Source organism: Podarcis tiliguerta (assembly GCF_965153285.1).
Source record: "Podarcis tiliguerta genome assembly, chromosome: 10".
Classification (NCBI taxonomy): domain Eukaryota; kingdom Metazoa; phylum Chordata; class Lepidosauria; order Squamata; family Lacertidae; genus Podarcis; species Podarcis tiliguerta.
Genome location: NC_139543.1, coordinates 3,516,838 through 3,536,448, shown reverse-complemented (window position 1 = coordinate 3,536,448; position 19,611 = coordinate 3,516,838). Strand labels below are relative to the sequence as shown.

Sequence of the window (19,611 nt, the reverse complement as noted above, 5' to 3'; positions counted from 1 at the left end):
CCTTCTGGTAGTTAACATCCAAATTTGTTATTATTATTATATTCAATGACTTTTTTATTATTTCTGTCAAGACTGCATTCCAGTATTCTACCATTTTTGGACCTGTCCGAAGAATATGTTGTGCATGGATTGCCAATGTGTTGCTCGTAGGCACACTTGCACCCTGTGGCTTTCCCTGGTACCCACAGGGTTCCATCGACCCCCCTGCCCTTCTTCCATACACTGAAAAAAGCCTTCTTTTTTTGCACTGAAAAGATGCCGTTCCCCCATCAAGTTATCACATGAGTAACTTACGCTGTGAGTTATTCACCATATTTCACAAAGACCAACCTCTTCCAGAAGAAGATCCTCCCAACCCAAAATGTCAAGTTTCTTACAAATTAAAACCCACAAAGATTCAGTACAGCACTGCTATGTAAAAACACTGTCATGCTCAACGTGAGCTGGGATCTTAAGGTACAATATAAAATTTAGAGTAATAAGAACAGCCACAAGGCAGATTGAATCAATTGAACCAAGACTGGCGCATGAATTCTTAGAAATATCCAACAGTTTTACCAGGAGTCTGGGCTTTGCTAGGGTTGCCATATTCCAAAGAGCAATAAGTGGACACATTTGTAGGTGGGCCAGGAAAGAGGGGAGGAGGAAGAAAAACAGTAGTAATAGTTTCTGTGCAGGTGTATTGAAATATTTAAATGACATATTGAAAATGAAAATGAAAATGACATACCCTCTAGCATTTTGAGAGAGAAATTCAAGGCACCTCCCCATCCCGTATCTCCATCGCTCACCCCCTCCTGCCCTGCCCTCAGTGGCAAAGTTTCATGCTCTGCCACCGGGGGGGGGGGGAGAGCAGGCGGGGTAGGGGTGGCGCACGTCCTGGGGGCAGGGCACCCAGCATGAGTGGGGTGGGGCAGCCGCAATGGAACCCTGCCGGGATTGCGCTGCGGGACGCTCCCCCCGCACTCCTCTTCCTCCGCCAGTGCCTCCCCTCTCTTACCTTCCATTTTACTTTGTTTAGCGAGCAGCCATTACACACATAAAAACAACAACAATCATACTGCTAATAATCGTGGTTTACATTTCTACTCTATTTCTACCCCCTTTATTACACGGATTTGTAAAGCCTTGTCAAGAAATCTGGATGTTCTAACAGATATATGCCTCTCTACAACAGACTTGGCCTCCTGCTCTCAAGACGCTGTGTCTCCAGGCAGAGGCGCTGCCAGGCCCAGCACAGCCCCCAAAAGGCCATGGCAGGCCTGGCAGCCACTGGAACCACCACAAAGCCTGGAGCAGCCCTGGTAATAACGGTAGAGAAAATAAAAAGCCGGACGTTCTGCAAAATATTAAAAATCAGCCTGGATGGTGATTTTACCTTTGCAAAAGAGGACAAGTCTGGGAAAATCTGGACATTAGGCAACCCTAGCTTCACACCTTCAAATCAGAAAAATTGGGGGAAAGCATGCGGCATTGTTTTTCAAAACAGGGATGAAGACAAAAATAAAGTACATATAATGTATTCGGTATCATTGTGAAAGGAACACAGAAAGGAAGCAACCTGACGAAACAGCCTAAGGGAATCAAGCAAAAATGCAGCGTGGCAACGTGGGGCTTTGATATGCATTTAGCAGCACTGCAGTATTTGACAATCATTAAGCAGTGCACATTAAGATCAAACACAGAAGCGGTGCACATACATACCCACACTGTATGACTACATACATTGTATTTGCCAATAATCCATGCAAATGCCTTACCATTTGGCTCTGCAACCATTCCATCAAAATCTCTGCTGTCGAATCTGGGACTTGACACCGCAATCCTTCTTTTTCATCCGCTTCCATCATCTCTAGTAAGCCACGCAAATCCTCCACGAGATGCAGCGCTCGCAGGCTCCCCATGAATGGAGAAGTCGGGGACTGGCAGTCAAATATGCCATTCGAATATTCCAGAGCCTTGGAACCTAGACAGCACAAATATTTAAACACTTGACTACAGCACATGTGCGTGTGTGGGGCAGAGGAGAGGGAAACAGAGTCAAAATAATGAAATAGCTGCTACAAAAATGGAGGTTAAAAATCAACCCAAATTGGCGAGCATATTGCCTGATGAAAGGTGTGACCAATGTTGTAGTGACATGAAGAAAATATTCAGCTGTTTATTTATGTATTTCTGAACTTTGTATACTACGTTTCTTCCAAGGTCTTAAGGAAGAATATAGGTTATCCCATTTTTCCCCTCTTCACCCTTTAGGAGCAGGGTTAAGGGAATGTAACTCGCTCAAAAGTTACCTTGAGCACTTCAAGGCTTCGTCGGGATTCAAACCCAGGTTTTTCAGGTATCTCTGCTGCAATACATGAGTTCTGTGTCCTGTGTACTACCGTTGATTTATACAAGCTTGCAGTTTTGAATAATTGCACATTAAACCCTACAAACCAGATTATGTGGGTGACTAATTTACAGTATACAAATGAATTATGACAGTTAGTTTACTGCATAGTGGTGTAGACAGGTCTGCCTAAACCTGAAGTCACCTTGTAAAGTGTTATGAAAATTGCTCTTGTGCTATATATCCAATCCAGGCCTCTGGTCTTGCTGCTTGCAGGGCAGCCTTTGCAACATATATGGTTTAATTAATGCCTCAATAGCAGCCATTAACTGAGCTTTAACACTACAGTCACACAGAAGACATCAGCTGTGACCTCAACAATTCTGAAGAACAGAATTTTTGAGGCATCACAGTATGTTGCGTGGACGCAAGGGAATCCTTTAACTATTAGTGCTAGGGGAGAGAAGACAACGGAAAGCTGTGAACTGTGCTTTAGGCAGCAAAGGCTACAGCTTTTGCAGGGAGCGAAGTTTGAGCATCTGTACTCCAAAGTCTGATGCCCAGGGAGCAAGAGAAGAGAGCAAGCCCAGGTGACTACACATGGAACCATTTCTGCGTGAAGGCCAGCTTTAAATTGCCACTTTAGGCCTCTTTGCAGCAAGCTGTTTGTGTGGACCACAGACCTCCAAAAGCACAGGCTTCTGCACTCATTTTTTGGTGCCAGTTGAAAACCCGTCTCTTCCCTCCAGCCAGGATTAACACAGTAAAACGGGTTAAGCATTTCAAATTTGAAATGAATTTACTCTTTAATTGACTGGTTTTGCCTAGTTTTTCATTTAAATGTGCCCTAATCCATAATTGCTTACAATGAAAGGGAAGATATAAATCTTACAAATAGAGTATTTATCTTTCTATCATATTTATATCCTGCCCTAAGTAACTCTCATGGGGCATCTGTTCGGAAAGTGAGGCTGAAAGATATAATGAAGATCCAAGGTCACACAATGACTTCCATGACTGAGTGGGAATCTGAACCAAGGTCTCTTCTGTCCAAGTTCAGGTCATCTACTTCACTAGCATATATGCATGCCAATAACTAAGAGGTAATTCAGCTAAAGGAGGTGTTGAACTTCTTTTGAAAGTTCACTGAGCTGTCTTTCAACGATCTTCTGCTCTGGCTCCTCACCATATTAACCCGTGTATAAAATGACCCCCAATTTATCACTAAATTTTTATAAAGGAAAATGGTTGTCTTATACATGGCAAAATACGGTATTTAGAGGAAGAGCACAGGTTATTCTTTCTCATTTTGTGTATTTTATTTATTGCAACATCTCATGAGGTGCTATATTATGCAAGGTGCATCCACCTTGCTGGTTCAGGCCTCGGTCCAACGGGGTCCAGAAAAACAAGAGTCAGGGTCCTCTGGGAAGCTCGCATGATCTCTCTCACATCTGCAGTTCAGGGGTAATAATAGTAAATAATAATAATCTGCTCCTGAACACAGAAGCTCTGTTTTACTATCAAGGCTGATAGGATTAGACAAATTCACAGGAGCTAAGCCTCCCTCCCAAATAAATAAAAATAAATAAATAAATACCATTATTTTCCCATGTATAAGACTATGCTTTTTTTCTTAAAAAATAATCTCAAAAATTAGGAGGCGTTTTATACTTTGGGCCATCTCCCCCATTTTCTTAAATCTGAGTGGAAAAATACAGTAATAAAGCCACATAAGTTTGAGTATTGATATAAGTTAATATTTTTCAAGTACTTCACTGACAAAATGTAGTCCTTTTTCTACACCATAGTGTTGATAATTTGGATATTTTATTCGTATTCCTTTGATTGCCTTATCAAGGTCAGTCTGGAGACAATAACCTTTAAGGAAACGCAAATGCAATTGTAAGTAGAAATATGCTATATTCACATCTGTTGGACACATGTATTTATGATGCAAATCCTTAGAAAATCTATATGACTGAAGTGAGATGGATGGGAGGAAATAATATGCTATTATCCATTTCAGAAAGTATTTTGCAAGGGAAATAACATCACTAATCTGGAAACTCGGCACCTTCATGTCTTCTGCACCCACTCAGAATACTTTTCTAGTTTAAACAGCTGTTTGCACAGCTTGGCTTGGCATGAAATCAAACCAAAATGCTAGTGTGCCTGGCCGGAAGATCCCTTCCCCTGGGGATATATTTCAGAACTGAGTAAGAGAGGCAGTGCAGTTGAGACCTAGTTCTCACAAATAGCTGATGAGGTGATCCAACTGTTATTGGGCTGTGCTCCTTTAGATGGGGGGGGGGGGGGGGAATGTGGACCATCGATGGGAACATGCCCAAAACCCTAGTACATAAAGGTAATGCAGGCCTACCCTTCTTATATGCTGATTGGTTATGAGTAGGTAATGTTTATCTCCATGAAAAAACTGTTCAACAGTGCAATTCCCCCACCTGCCATCTCTGCCATAGTCCAGGCACAATTTTACCACTTCATCCCCTTTTATGTGCTAACATAATCCAGGTTGCTCCTCGTGGCCCTTCTCCCTTTGATAACCTCCAACACGCACAACACTTTAACCTACATTTGGGGAAAACATTCCTCCCTCAAATGAACAGACTGCAACAGTAGGAGCCACATCACCTGACAGCTTTGAAAAGCAGATGGTGAGGGTGAAGCAAAGAGCTTCAAGCAAGTTAATGGTTTGGTTTGAATGAATTTGCGAAGAGAAGTTTCGGTTTGATTTTTTGAAGAGAGAAATTCACCATGCTCAGTGTCTTCCTACTCCAGAACACATCCCCCCCAGGAGCAAAAGGGCAATCAAGCAGATTAAAAGAAAACATTGGGTTAATGTTCTACCTGCAATAATGCCATCCATCTGCTCCAAAGCGGCAGCCAGCATCTCACTTGCATCACTCATCATTTTCCGGATTCTGCAAATACCTGAAGTAATGAAGCGACAATGTTAAACATGTTTTTCAACCCTTCAGAAGCCACAACTAAATTAAGCAATCTGCAAACGATCATAGAATCAGAGTTGGAAGGGACCCCAAGGGGCATCTAGTCCAACTCCTTACTTCACTTCAGCATTTGCAGAACAGGATTTTGTTCCCAACAATGTCCACAGGTGCACGTCAGCCAGGCCTGCTTTAGGCAAGGCTGGGTTGCTTGGGAACCTTGCGTTTGTGTGGGGAGGGAGACTGCATTCCTGCAGAATGCCTAGTTCCAACAGCATGCACAGTTATAGCCTGTCTGGTTTGGAGAACATCTGTTCCCTTCTAAAGCTGGCAGATGAAAAGTTAGCTCACAGGAGAACTGAGGTCTTAACAAACCCTCAAAAACCACATATTTTGCAGTTGTGTCCTGCTAGCTACAATGGGATTTATAAAGAGAACAACAAGGTTTATAGCTTCAGCTCATAACCAGCTGCAAAAATTGCAAGAAAAATGTTGTAAAACTGAACCAGCACACACAAGTTGCGATTCAGGCAGCACACCAGGGGCATGTGGTGGGCCTCCCTGGGACGGCAAAATCAGAGAAACTGTCAAATACTTGGTAAACCAAAGAAAATGGCTGGGTGGCTTCATGTGGACTGCTGGTCACCAGCTGCACAGGCTCTACACAACAGAGGCTCCCAATGCTCTCCCCAAGAGCTGTTCTCATGTTTTAGGGTTTTATGCAAGATACCACACATTTGCCAGCCACAAGCTTGGAGCTGACAGGTTGTAAAATGTAAGCAGTTTATTTCTGTTAGTGGCTTTTGCTAATCATGCAGAACCATTTTTCTTCTTTAAAAATACATAGTTTGCCACAAACTACCACAACATGATGTGATAAACACTTTAAAAAAAAAAGATGCTTTTATTGTTTTATTACTTGTTGTTAGCCATTCGAGGCTCCTTTGAGAAGAAAGGAAAGATATAAATTTAATAAATAAAACAAGAGAGTTTGTAGCCTGCTGCTTGCCGACCAATCAGGGTCTTGTTGCTGGCCTCCATACATGAGCTGAAACATACATTATTAGAAAGGCAAGTGGTAGAGCTTTTTGCTTGTGGCCACTTCAAACGAGAATCAAACATTGAAATGTCCTCCTGCAAATCAAACAAAACTAGCATGTTATGGAAAGGGCTAGCGCAGGTTTTGCGGAGGGGGTTGGCGTCATTTTTTTCTTTGAAGGTTTACTTTAAATTGCACCCCCATAACATAAGAAATCAATCAAATCTCCCACCTAAGTGAAATACTAGCATCCAACAACAGATGCACAAGCAATTTCATGTAATGTATTTTGGCGCTTCAACATTCTTCTATTCTATATGCCCCCTGCACATCCTTATTTTCCACGTCCCCAAGAACACATCACAATCCAGCCTCTTCCATTCACACCCTCATCCTTCCCCGCTTCTCATCTGCCATGTGCCAGACTCCAGGGAACCTACGTATTCTGAATGGTGGAAAATCTGGTCCTGAATGGGCACCATGTTCAATAGACTACATCAGTGCTGGCACAGACAAAGACACAAAAGAAGATTTAAGCAGCAGCTCCACCGTTGCTTGCAAGGCCACTCAAACACACAGAAGCCTAACAGACCAGAGGCAGCAATCAGAAAGTGCCATGCTAAAGTTCAACTCTCTTGCAGCTTCATTCATAAAGCTTAAATGGAGGATTAACCCTCCCCCTTGTATTTGCAGCCGCTGAACGTTGCTTAATCCCTCAGTTTACATTCTCACTTTTTAGAATTTATTCTAACACCTTGTGAAGTGCAGCAAGAAGCAGACATCTCAGTTACCAAGGAGACAGGGGCGGGATCAAGCTAGCATCTGTGCAAATGACAATGCCATTTCACAAACTGTGTTTGCCGGCACCTCTAAACAAAATTGATGCCTTGATGGGGCATCGATTTAATAATTTAGGATTGATTTGGGGAGTTTAGCCAGCTGTAAATTCATATGGTAGACAGTCGCAATCAAAATTATTCAAAATTTACAGACTTTCAGCTGTTTGCAATGAGCAAATCAAACAAAAGCAATTGAAATTGCTCAACACAACAGATGCCTAATTTCCCCAAATTCAGCTGAAAATACAACTTATACTGGCTTCTCCTGTCTCACTATTATTCAACCCCCTGAATACAATCTGTAACAACAGCACAAATACAACAGGTTTTTTCTCAAACACACCTGATGTAACCAATCAACGGCTTAATTAGTTGCACCAGGTGTGCTTCAGCTGCAACACACGAAATACCTGAACTGACTAGGGGTTTGCTGAGTGTCAAATTTGGCTGCATGGTAGAAATATAGGTAGGTCAAGAGAATGGTCCAAGAAGGTTAGAGAAGAGATTATCGCCCTTCACAAACAAGGCGAAGGATACAAAAAGATAGCAAAGGCACTGAATGTTCCTAGACACACTGTTGGAAGCATAGTTTGCAAGTTCAAAGCTACACTACCTGGACGGGGCAGAAAAAAGAAGCTATCTGAGCCAGCAACCAGATTTCTGAGAGGGCAGGCTGGGGGGAAACCCTCAAGTGACTGCAAAAGAGCTGCAGCAAGACATGGTGGCAGTGGGCACTGAGGTTTCAGTGAACACAGTAAAGCACAGACTAAAACACATAGGCTTTCCATGGCAGAACTCCAAGACGTACACCAGTAGTGACCCCAAAGCACAAGAAAAGTCGGATCCAGTATGCTCAAAATCTTATGAATAAGCCACAGAAGTGCTGGGATTCTGTTCTGTGGAGCAACGAAACAAAATCGGAACTTTTCAGCTCCTTGGATCAGTGCTATGTCTGCAGGAAGAAGAATGCTGCGTACTCTGAAGAGAAGAACACTCTGCCTACAGTGAAGCATGGTGGCGGCTTGGTGATGCTCTGGGGCTGCTTTGCATCCTCCAGCACTGGAAACTTGCAGCCTGTGGAAGGCAGACTGGATTCATTGAAGTATCATGAAATCCTAGGAGGATTGTGAAGAAGCTGAAGCTTCGGTGTCACTGGACAACGATCCCAAGCATACCTCAAATTCCGCCAAGGTTTGGTTGCAGAAATAGTCCTGGAAGGTTCTACAGTGGCAATCACAGTCACCTGACCTGAACCCCACAGAAAATCTCTGGTGTGAGGAATGGGCTCAGATTCCTCAGGAATGCTGCTGGAAGCTGCTATCTGGCTATGGATCTCGTTTACAGCACGTCATAGCAGCCCAAGACTGCTCTACTAAATACTAAAGATGCTTGCCATGGAGAGGCTGAATAACAGTGAGACTGGACAAGCCAGGATAAGTTGCAGTTTCAGCTGAATTTGGGGAAACCACCCGAAGCACCTGTTGTGTTGAGCTATTTCATTATTATTATTCCAATTCTTTTCAAAAAAAATTAAAAAAATCTTTTTTAAAAACACACACACATACAGTGGTACCTCGGGTTAAGTACTTAATTCATTCCAGAGGTCCATTCTTAACCTGAAACTGTTCTTAAGCTGAAGCACCACTTTAGCTAATGGGGCCTCCTGCTACTGCCACGCCACAATTTCTGTTCTCATCCTGAAGCAAAGTTCTTAACCCGAGGTACTATTTCTCAGTCTGTAACCTGAAGCGTATGTAACCCGAGGTACCACTGTATACATATACACACAGACATATACACTTATTTTAAGAAAACCATATTCATATCAATACCTTTATGAGGTTCCCTGAACCCCAGGACTTCCTCCCACCCTCCCCTGGCTTCCAGAATTCTTCCCCTTTTAACTGCCTCTAATTACTTTATCTAACTTTGTTATACTATTGTTATCCTTTGTTAATTTAAATTACAAGCGTTATGTGAATCCTGCTAATGTTTTTAAACTCTCATAGTGTTCTTTAATGTATTCAATAAAGTTATACCATTTTTTTCAGTTCCTTGTAAATCATTTCCCAGAAGGGCTCAGCTATTTTACATGTCCACCACATATGGTGGAATGTTTCCTCCTTAACTTTACACTTCCAACATATGTTGGTTCTGTTCTTATACATTTTTGCAAGTCTTGTAGGAGTCAGATACCATCTATACATCATTTTCATAATGTTTTCTTTTAATGGACAGCAAGCAGTAAATTTTGATCTTTATTCATTAACTTTTCCCATGAGGTAATTTGTATGTTATGTCCCACATCTTTTGCCCAATGAATTATTACAGATTTTACTTCTTCATCTTTTGTTTCCCACTCTAGCACCAATTTATATATTTTTGACAGAATTTTTTCATTATTTTCCAGCAGTTCTCTCTGCAATCTTGAAAGTTCTTTACCAAAACCAGTTCCTTTATCCAGCCTAAAAATATCATTTAACTGATGATATTGTTTTGGGCTATTTCAATTGCTTTTGTTTGATTTTCTCACTGCAAACAGCTGAAAGTCTGTAAATTTTGAATACAAACCTGATTTGCAATGGAGCTTGAATAATTTTGGTTGCAACTGTCATTGTTTGTAACACTTAGTGAATGGACTACTGGGCCAGCAAGATATAGATGCGTCTGAAGATTAGTTGTCTGGGTCTGAAATACTGGGGGTTGGAGAGAGAGAGAAAAGTGTCTTCTCCACTCCCTGTGAAATGTACCAGGTACAGAATTTTGGTAGCTTCATTTTTTTATGAAGCAGGAGAAGGATACAGATACCATTCTATACTCTGCTGTACAGGGCACTGGAAAACTTATATAGCTGAGATACCGTAAATTACTAAGGATTATGCCTGGTACATAGTAGCCTTGGTGACAGAACATTTACTGTAAATACAGATACAGCATAAAGCTAAAGCAGAAGGTTCAGGCTGGGAGAAATATCTGGCACGTCCTCTCTTCCACTTCCTTAATGAAGATCAACGCCATAAAACTAACGGAAGCTAGCCATCAAAGTGTTACGTGTCATCTACAGCCCAGGTAGCCTGAGCCTATAGATCAGGGGTCTGCAACCTGCGGTTCCGGAGCTGCATGTGGCTCTTTTACACCTTTGCCATGGCTCCGGGGTGGATACTAGCGAGGGGAGGAGGCGCATTGTGCGCCCCGACACTCCCCACTGTGGCAGGCGCTGTACTGGCTGTGACGTCGCATGGGGGCAGTGTGTGCGTTAGTCACGCACCGTCCCGACGTCACCTTCCCGCCCGCCTGCCCGCCACATTGTAAGGGGCATGTACGCTGGTCACTGTTTTGAAGGGGAGTGAAGAACACACACACAGAAAAGGTAACTTGTTAATTTAACGTTTATTTCTATGAGGAGGAGTAATTCTGAGGGGTCAAACAAAGAAATAATAAAAAAGTGACAAAAAAGTTATTTTTATAATGACAAGTTTTGCGGCTCCCAGGTTTTTTTCTTCGGAAACTTTTTGTCTTAAAGGTTGCAGACCCCTGCTATAGATCCACTCCAGTTGAATCAGCAAAAACAGTGTCCTCTCCCTGTCAAAGTGCTTTACATTTATCCTCACCATAACTCTGCAAGAAAAGTCATCCTTTTTTCTGCTTTACAGACAGGCAACAGGAGGTAGCAATTTTAATAATGTTTTTTTTAATTATATCCCGCCCATCTGGCTGGGTTTCCCCAGCCACTCTGGGTGTCTTACAGCATATATAAAAACACAACAAAACATCAAACATTAAAAAACAAAATATCCTATACAAGAAACAAACAAACCAATAAATCAATAGAAACAAACAAACAACAACAACAATAAACAGTTAGCAGTTATTTTAATTTGGGTATAACTGTAAACCCCAACTAAACATTTAACCAAGACCAACCAGACAAAAACAAAACAGAGCAACCAAAATTAGAACTCTTTAAAACATTTTAGCCAGTTGCCCGAAGTCAAGAGTTGTTCCAGCAATGTCCCTCCAGCCTCCCAGGAGCCTTTGAGCTGTTCAGGGTGAGTCTGTGCCCTGCCTCTAAGCCAGATGGAAAGGAGCCTTGCAGTCTTCCTTCCAGCACCCAGGCAGATAGATAGGAACTGCAGCTTATTCCCAGGGCTGTTTCTCACTTTTATGGACTGGAATCTTCTAATGGAGAAGGGGGAACACCATACAAGCAGAGTAATATCAAGGGCCTTTTCACAGCATTGAAGCTTGATCCAATTCATTTCCCCCCCTGATCTTTTCTCTGCTTATTTCCAATGAGATGTCTTCTGCATTTCGTCCTCTCACTGCCATGCTGTGGTTTGCCTTTTCAACCCAAGGGATTTTCTTGGGCGCTTGCATTTTGTCTGCAACGCCATTCAACAGTTGTTTATCATACATCTCATCTGTATCTCCAGACACAAAGAGCACAGGAGACTTAATGGACAATAAATCTTCATCCCGAAGTTTAGATTGAAGCTTTGGCCAATGCAGCGGATAAAACATTGAATGAAGCTGTCATTATCTTGGTCTACTTGATGTATCACGGAGGCAGCAGCACACAAGCCACTTGATCAGCCTCCAAGAAAAATGCCAGAAATTGTGTAGTTGCCTGATGATCTTAAATATTCCACAACACCTTTATATGCTTTAGATCAGGGGTAGGCAACCTAAGGCCCGGGGGCCGGATGCGGCGCAATCACCTTCTCAATCCGGCCTGCAGACAGTCTGGGAATCAGCGTGTTTTTACATGAGTAGAATGTGTCCTTTTATTTAAAATGCCTCTCTGGGTTATTTGTGGGGCTTGCCTGGTGTTTTTACATGAGTAGAATGTGTGCCTTTATTTAAAATGCATCTCTGGATTATTTGTGGGGCATAGGAATTTGTTCATTATTTTTTTCCAAAATATAGTCCAGCCCACCACATGGTCTGAGGGACAGTGGATCGGCCCACAGCTGAAAAAGGTTGCTGACCCCTGCTTTAGTTCTATAGCTGATATTGAGGCTTTTGCAGGTAAATCACAGACACAGAAATCTATGAGAGGCCAGGTAGTTTGCCAAAGATACAAGGTGAGAGAAATTCATATCACCAGATGCTCCGTAAGTAAGAATCACAGCATACGGCAGTTTCTTCTCGGGGATGGAGAAAACGGTGTCTAGATATTTGCTTCCAAATGGTATTTTCAACATTGGTATCTTTTTTTTCCCTTTTCTCTTTTTTGTTCTTTTTTATATATGTGTGCTTATTTGAAAAATATATGTATGTATATATTTGTATGTATTTTGCTTGTATTTTGTAATAATTATGTTAAATAAAAAAAATTTAAAAAAAAATGGTGTCTTAAGAGTCACCCATTTTCCTGTTACAATCTGGCAAATTCGTGTCTCAGAACTCTTAGCTACAAATCAATTTAGCTTAAGCTGTCCAATAAAGTCCAAAATTTTTACTCGGATCTGCCATGTTTTGGTTCAATGCTGTATACCAGAGATGACTGACATGTGTGTCTTGTTTCCATCCCCACGTTGTTGGACTATACCGTCTTCCATCCCTGAGCATGGGCCATGCTGGGCTAAGACTAGCAGGAGGGGTCATCCAACAACATCTGGACAGAGACAGCTTAGCCACACCTGCTCTACAAAGTACTGTACATGGACCTGTTTGGAGAGCCCTGCTGGTAGGCTCATCTCTAGAGAGAAACTGAAAGATGGGCCTTGGAACATCGCCTTCTCTCACTTGCTCTCTCCCCAGCTCTCCTCCCAGCAGCAATTGGGAAAGAACCCACATCAGAGAAGTCCCCTCCAGGCATTTCCAAGTGAAAAGTGTTCCTTGTGTAGAAGGTGGTACTGGGAATTTAGTATCAGATTCTGCATGATTCACTTCTGATACAAAAAGCAAGAGAACTTGGCCATTTGGAAGCCAAAAGATGGTCTAAACTGAAGTCATTTGCTTTTGTCAATACACAGGTAAAATCTTAACATTATGGGTTATTGTTATTTTATTTCAGGCAGCTAGGCAGCTACATGTGCAGAGAGTATGCAGTCACAAGTTTTAAAAACTAGTTCATCGAAAGATGCCCCATCAATCTGTCTAAAGGAAAGCAGGCTTGAGCATGAACAGTAACCTCTGATTGACAGAAGAGAAAGCTCCTTGCACTTAAAAGCAATGACACACGCCTCTTTCAGTAACCTACTTTCTGAAGTTAGGGAAGCTAAATCTTGAAAAGCAAACAGTAATCTACATGAATGAACTGCACAGGCTAAAAAAAGAGCAGCCAGATCAAAGAGTTGTAGAATTCCACAAGCAGCAGCTTCTTGGGGCATGAAGGCCACATTTGCAATCTCCCTGAAATTGGCATAATAGACCCCTTCGTTCTCTGATCCCATGTGAACAATAAAGAGCCATCATTTCAGGGACCAAAAATAGACAGATGTTAGATGTCTATCCCTACAAGAGGAACCAGTAAGGTTCAAAACACACCAGGAATTGGCTGCTGGTGCTTACATAAAAGTAGACATGTACTATGCGGGGTTTCCATTATTTAATTGGGTTGTAGCACATCCCATTGCAAAACTTCAGAACAGGTAACAATATACTAATGGTTCTGGTCTCTCCTGGACTATTGGTCACCAGTAGCTTGAATTAAAATGTCTTCTATCACTTCCAGAAGACCACTCCACCAGGCTCAAGTTTTGGCTAATCTGCAGGGAAAGGAATTATTCCTCGTCTACATTAAAGGGTGTGGTGGAACAAGGGAGTAAAAGTGGTCCCTTGTACATCTTAGACACGAGCTATTCAGGGTTTTATAGGCCACCACTAATACCTTTCCTTCTTTATTCAATTTGAGTTCAACACAGACCACAGGACTCACATCCAAAAAGAAGTTCAACTGATAAAAATAATAATTTATTATTGATACCCCGTCCATCTGACTGGGTTGCCCAAGCCACTCTGGGCAGCTTTCATCATATATAAAAACACAGTAAAACATTAAACCTTAAAAAGCTTCCCTATACAGGACTGCCTTCAGGTGTTTCTAAATGTTATATAATTACTCATCTCCTTAACATCTGATGGGATGACAATCCACAGGGCGGGTGCCACTACCAAGAAGGCCCTCTGAGACTTCCTGCATGATGGGCAGGAGTCAGATATAGTATGTTCGGGTCCAGTGCCAAAACCAATACTACTCACATTCTGTAACCAATAAAAGTTGTGGCCTTTTCCTAAAATACTGGTGTCCACGTGTTTTATTCATCAATGGAGGGGGTGCGGGGCCTTGACATACAATTACTCATCTCCTTAACATCTGATGGGAGCGCATTCCACAGGGCGGGTGCCACTACCAAGAAGGCCCTCTGCCAGGTTCCCTGTAGCTTTACTTCTCACAGTGTGTAACCTGCCAGAAGTTCCTCAGTGCTGGATCTCAGTGTCCAGGCTAGACGCTTCTTCAGGTATACAGGACCAAGGCCGTTTAGGGCTTTAAAGATCAACACCAACACTTTAAATTGTGCCCGGAAACATACTGGGAGCCAATGTGGGTCTTTCAAGACCAGTGTTATGTAGTCTCGGTGGCCACTCCCAGTCACCAAACTAGCTGTCACATTCTGGATTAATTGCAGTTTCCTAGTCACCTTCAAAGGTAGCCCCACATAGAGTGCGTGCAGTAGTCCAGGTGGGAGATAAACAGAGCATGCACCACTCTGGCGAGACAGTCCACGGGCAGGTAGGGTTTCAGCCTGCATACCAGGTGGAGCTGGTAGACAGTTGCCTTGAACACAGAATTGACCTGCACCTCCATGGACAGCTGTGAGTCCAAAAAGGCTCCTAGGCTGCGTACCTGGTCCTTCAGGGGCACAGTTACCCTATTCAGGACCACGGAGTCCCCCACACTTGCCCGTTCCCTGTCCCCCAGCAACAATACTTCTGTCTTGTCGGATTCAACTTCAATCCGTTAGGCACCACCCATCCTCCAACCGCCTCCAGACACTCACACAGGACCTTCACTGCCTTCACTAGATCAGGTTTAAAAGAGAGGTAGAGCTGGGTATCCTCCGCATACTGGTGAACACCCAGTCCAAACCCCCTGATGATCTCTCCCCGTGGATTCATATAGATGTTAAAAAGCATGGGAGAGAGGATGGAGCCCTGAGGCACCCCACAAGTGAGCACACATCCCCCAACACCACTTTCTGGACATGGCCCAGGAGAAAGGAGCAGAACCACTGTATAACAGTGCCCCCAGCTCCCAACCCCCCATGATGGTCCAGAAGGATACCATGATTATGGTTTGGTTCGTAATCCTTCCTCCTAAAGGTAAAGGTAAAGGTACCCCTGCCCGTACGGGCCAGTCTTGACAGACTCTAGGGTTGTGCGCCCATCTCACTCAAAGAGGCCAAGGGCCAGTGCTGTCCGAAGACACTTCCGGGTCACGTGGCCAGCGTGACATCGCTGCTCTGGCAAGCCAGAGCCGCACACGGAAACGTTGTTTACCTTCCCGCTAGTAAGCGGTCCCTATTTATCTACTTGCACCCGGGAGTGCTTTCGAACTGCTAGGTTGGCAGGCGCTGGGACCGAACAACGGGAGCGCACCCCGCCATGGGGATTCGAACCGCCGACCTTTCGATCGGCAAGCCCTAGGCGCTGAGGCTTTTACCCACAGCGCCACCCACGTCCCCACTAATCCTTCCTCCTAGTGAGGTGTATAAGCCGCCATCTACTGTCATCTATTTCAGTTTTTCTGTAAACTTTATTCAGAATTTAAAGAATCTTTATGCTGCTCTTCAATTAAAATATTTTCAGGCCATTTCAGATGAGCAGCCCCAAAAAACTTTACCTCTCAATGGCACAAGAACTACTGATGCTAGGAAAAGCCTTCTTCTTTTGTTCTGGCATGGTTCGTCCAAATTGTGATTCATGCTAAGATGCAAGGGGCATCCTCCTCAGAGTGAGGATAAATATGTTGGTATTGGGAGCTACTGGATGATTCAGCCAAAAGCACAATTCAGACACTGAGTCTAACTGGGAAAAGGCACAGCCAGAGCAGTATATCAAGCAGAGGCACAACAGCCAGACATGGGAGCCTTTCATCATTTAATTCATTTGTTTTTCACAGAATGCTAGCATATATCCTGGAGGTGCAGTTTGGAAACGACAGACCTTTTTAAATCTGGAATGAGCAGCACAGTATAAGAAAAGAATTAGAGTATGCTTTCGTACCGGCTTGCATCCAGGAGTTCCATGCTCTGCACAGCAAACAGGGAAAGAATGCAACCCCCTCAATGCATTTTTTAAACAGGCAGATTAGAGTAGGGGCTGGAACAGCCAGGTACAGAGTCCTGGGAAAAACATTTCTCCCACATTAGTCAGTGCTTTGAAACAACACAATAAGAAACAACAGACTACTACTGGGGGGGGGCGGGGTTCACATGCGACTCAAATGCACCCTGTGGTACAAGATGCTATAAAACAGTTTCAAAAGGGGGAAAGACATTTGCGAGAACCAAGAACAGATGCTTTTTAACAAGTGGAAACCTGTTCAGTAAAAATGATGTAATGATAGTATCCCTCTTATCCATTTAATATGTGCACACTGTGAACAGACATGTTCTTGTACTAATAGGGCAAATAAAGTGAGCAGGTTGTGGGGAGTCAGATTTTTAGTAGGCTTATGCTATTTTCATCAGCAGTAGAGAAGATTTAAAGGGGAGGGGGAGAGACATAGGTACAAGTACACACATAAACAGGAAAAGAAATCCTTCAGCACAAAAAATGTCCCAACATCAGTCAAGAGCATCAATAAGGATTTGGCCACAGTTCATATGCATTTTTCAAATTGCTTTGAAGGACCATTTCAAACAGACATTCACTCTTACTTTCCCAAAACAACACAGACAAATAATCCATGCCAATTCCTGCACTCACCACTGAACACCTTGTTTGGCTTAACAATTCGTCAAGGCTAGACAGCAAAAGCCAATTTCCAGCCAAAGTAAATTTCCATTATCAGTCAAGAACTACTTTATCAGCTATTGACATTCCAGTTGTGTTGCGTACCTATACATCTGGCCATTTCTTAAAGCTGGCAGAGAGAAGCTGTGGCGCTTGCCCCCCAGGATGTGTCAAGGAAAGGGTTAAAATGGGTGTGAGGCGATTGGCCAGTGAGAATGCGAGGGGGGAGTAAAAGATAGAGTGGGGGGTTTTGAAAAGTCAGTTGAGGTTTGGGAGTTGGGAGTTGAGGGTTGTCAGTTGGGAGTTGGAGAAGGAAGAGGGAGGCTTGGGTGTGGGTTGGCAGAGTTGTATTGTGAGAGAGTGAGAGGAATTGTTAGGGAGTTAGATAGATAGTTGGGAATAATTCAGTTTGAAGTTGTAGGAACTAAGATTTAAGAAACTGTTAAGAGAAATAAACGGAAACCATACGCTTGTTCCTGCATTTAAAAATAAACTTGATTATTTGTTTATGTTAACTCCGTGTGTCCCCATGAGAAGCGGGGTGGTGGCAGCGAAGAAAGCAACCGCAGTGGTGGCACAGGGTCAATAGACTGTGAAAGGTCCGGGGGCCCTGTGTGATCGCCACAGAAGCTTCATTTCTAAATGATAAATCAAATCCCTTCTTGGCTAAATGAGCTGTATGGATGTACTCTGAAACAAGTATTTATGAAGAAAAAGAACAAAAATTCCCTCAACAAACAGCCTTGCTTTACACACATAGGATGGAAATATTTCCCTGCACAAAGATTACAGCAGTCTGCTAAGTGCCATGCCTCAAATATGGACTTTAGAACGCAATCAGAAAGGTTTAAACAAATTGTATAGTTTGTCGCTGTGCTGTAGAGGGAAGTGTGGGGCAGAAGAGCCCATCCAGGAGAAGGAAAACTCTGTTTCTAGACATAAATCTGGAGTGCAATCCCAAAGACTGTTGGATGGAACCTTGTATGCCTCCTTCCAGCAACTCCTGCAGCCAAGCAGGCGCCAAAAGTCTGCTTTCCTTTGGACCACATCAGCAAGGCTGAGAGGGGGGACTCTTGTCATCTGGGCAGCCCAGGAGCTCCAGACACACGGCCCAGGCCTGTGCCCCAGGAACTGCTGATAACACAGCGATCTGACTTCACCCCCAGAGACACACTCCACTGTCTCTCAATACAGATGGATGCCAACAATAGTCTACCCTGTCCCAACACATCTGTGCCATCCACCCAGTCACCACTTGTTCTTCTTTGCTACACAGCCCCTTCATTCTAGTTAAGGGTGGAAAGAAGGGAGAATTGTGCCAGATAGGAGCTATTTCTGGACAAGGCTCCCCAATACACTTTGCTGCCCAAGATAAAGGAAAGGGTGGCACAGATACCCACCCCAGTGTCACATACAGAAACCTGGCTGCTGGCCTGACTGCTGCCGCTTATCTCAACACTGGTGACAGGATAGTGTCCTCCACTGCACCTGAGGCAGCAAGCTAGTGGGGGGGGGGCGCCAAGACAGACTGTGTAACATACACAGGTCTGCCACCCAACAGAGGGGAGAGGTCATGAGGCTTAGGAGGGATAGCCAGGGGGCTGTCACAGCTGCCCCCCAACATCCGCCACTTGAGATTAATCACTTGACTTCACCTGATGGTGGAGCCAGCCCTGGTTCTGAAGCACTCTTGATTTTGGCTATACGGCTGGAAGCAAACTGTTAGGGTCTTATGTACCTGCCTCTTAGTTCTAGGGCAGGGATGGGGAACAGGCAGCCTTCCACATGTTGCTGGAGTAGAAATCCCATCATCCCTGATCATTTGCCACACTGGCTGGGCAACCACATCTGGAGGCCTACAGTTTGACTTAGTTAAGCGAGTTCCAGTAAAATATCTGAACCTAGCACACCTTTCAAGTTGGCAGTGGCAGGGAGAGATTCACAGCTGTGCCTTGGTTATATTCAAAACTAAAATTAGAAATGAAAGGCTATGGTTACTTTTTTATACCTCCAAATAAGCTGAGATGTGTATTCTGGAGAAATAATCGCTTTTGGTTTGAAACACAAGTTGGAAGATTCTCCCTGCCTTCTCTGCATAGCAGCCCTGAACTGATGGGATGAACTAGTGAAGATTTCAACAGGATTGTGGTAGCCTAATTCTCACAGATAGCAGATGAGATGAACCTGTTTCCGGTTATACCATTTCAGATTGCAGATCCTTTTTTAAAAAATGGTCTCCATTTAAAAGATTAGCACGTCACGAAAGATACAAGACGTTATTGTTGTAGTTGTAGTTGTAATTGTTGTTGTTGTTTTATATGTCACCCATCTAACTGGGTTACCCCAACCACTCTGGGCATCTCCCAACAAAATATTAAAAACACGATAAAACCTAAAACATTTAAAACATCCCTGTACAAGGCTGCCTTCAGATGTACTGTATACAGATGTATTTTGTAAGGGGGGAGATTT

General features: G+C 43.4%; 1 protein-coding gene across 50 annotated transcripts in view; it reads right to left on the bottom strand.

Annotated features, from left to right (window-relative positions):
• The window catches only part of PPFIBP1 (PPFIA binding protein 1), a gene marked incomplete at its 5' end in the record, with an annotated part of 115,153 nt that overhangs the window by 44,477 nt on the left and 51,065 nt on the right, over positions 1–19,611 (bottom strand). For all 50 annotated transcript variants that reach the window (XR_014502080.1, XR_014502081.1, XR_014502082.1 and 47 more), the window contains 2 exons: positions 1,761–1,966; positions 5,201–5,284. Coding sequence is in view for 46 of the 50 variants with exons in the window: in XM_083399451.1 (XP_083255577.1) it covers positions 1,761–1,966; positions 5,201–5,284 (290 nt within the window). The remainder of the gene's footprint in view (positions 1–1,760; positions 1,967–5,200; positions 5,285–19,611) is intronic.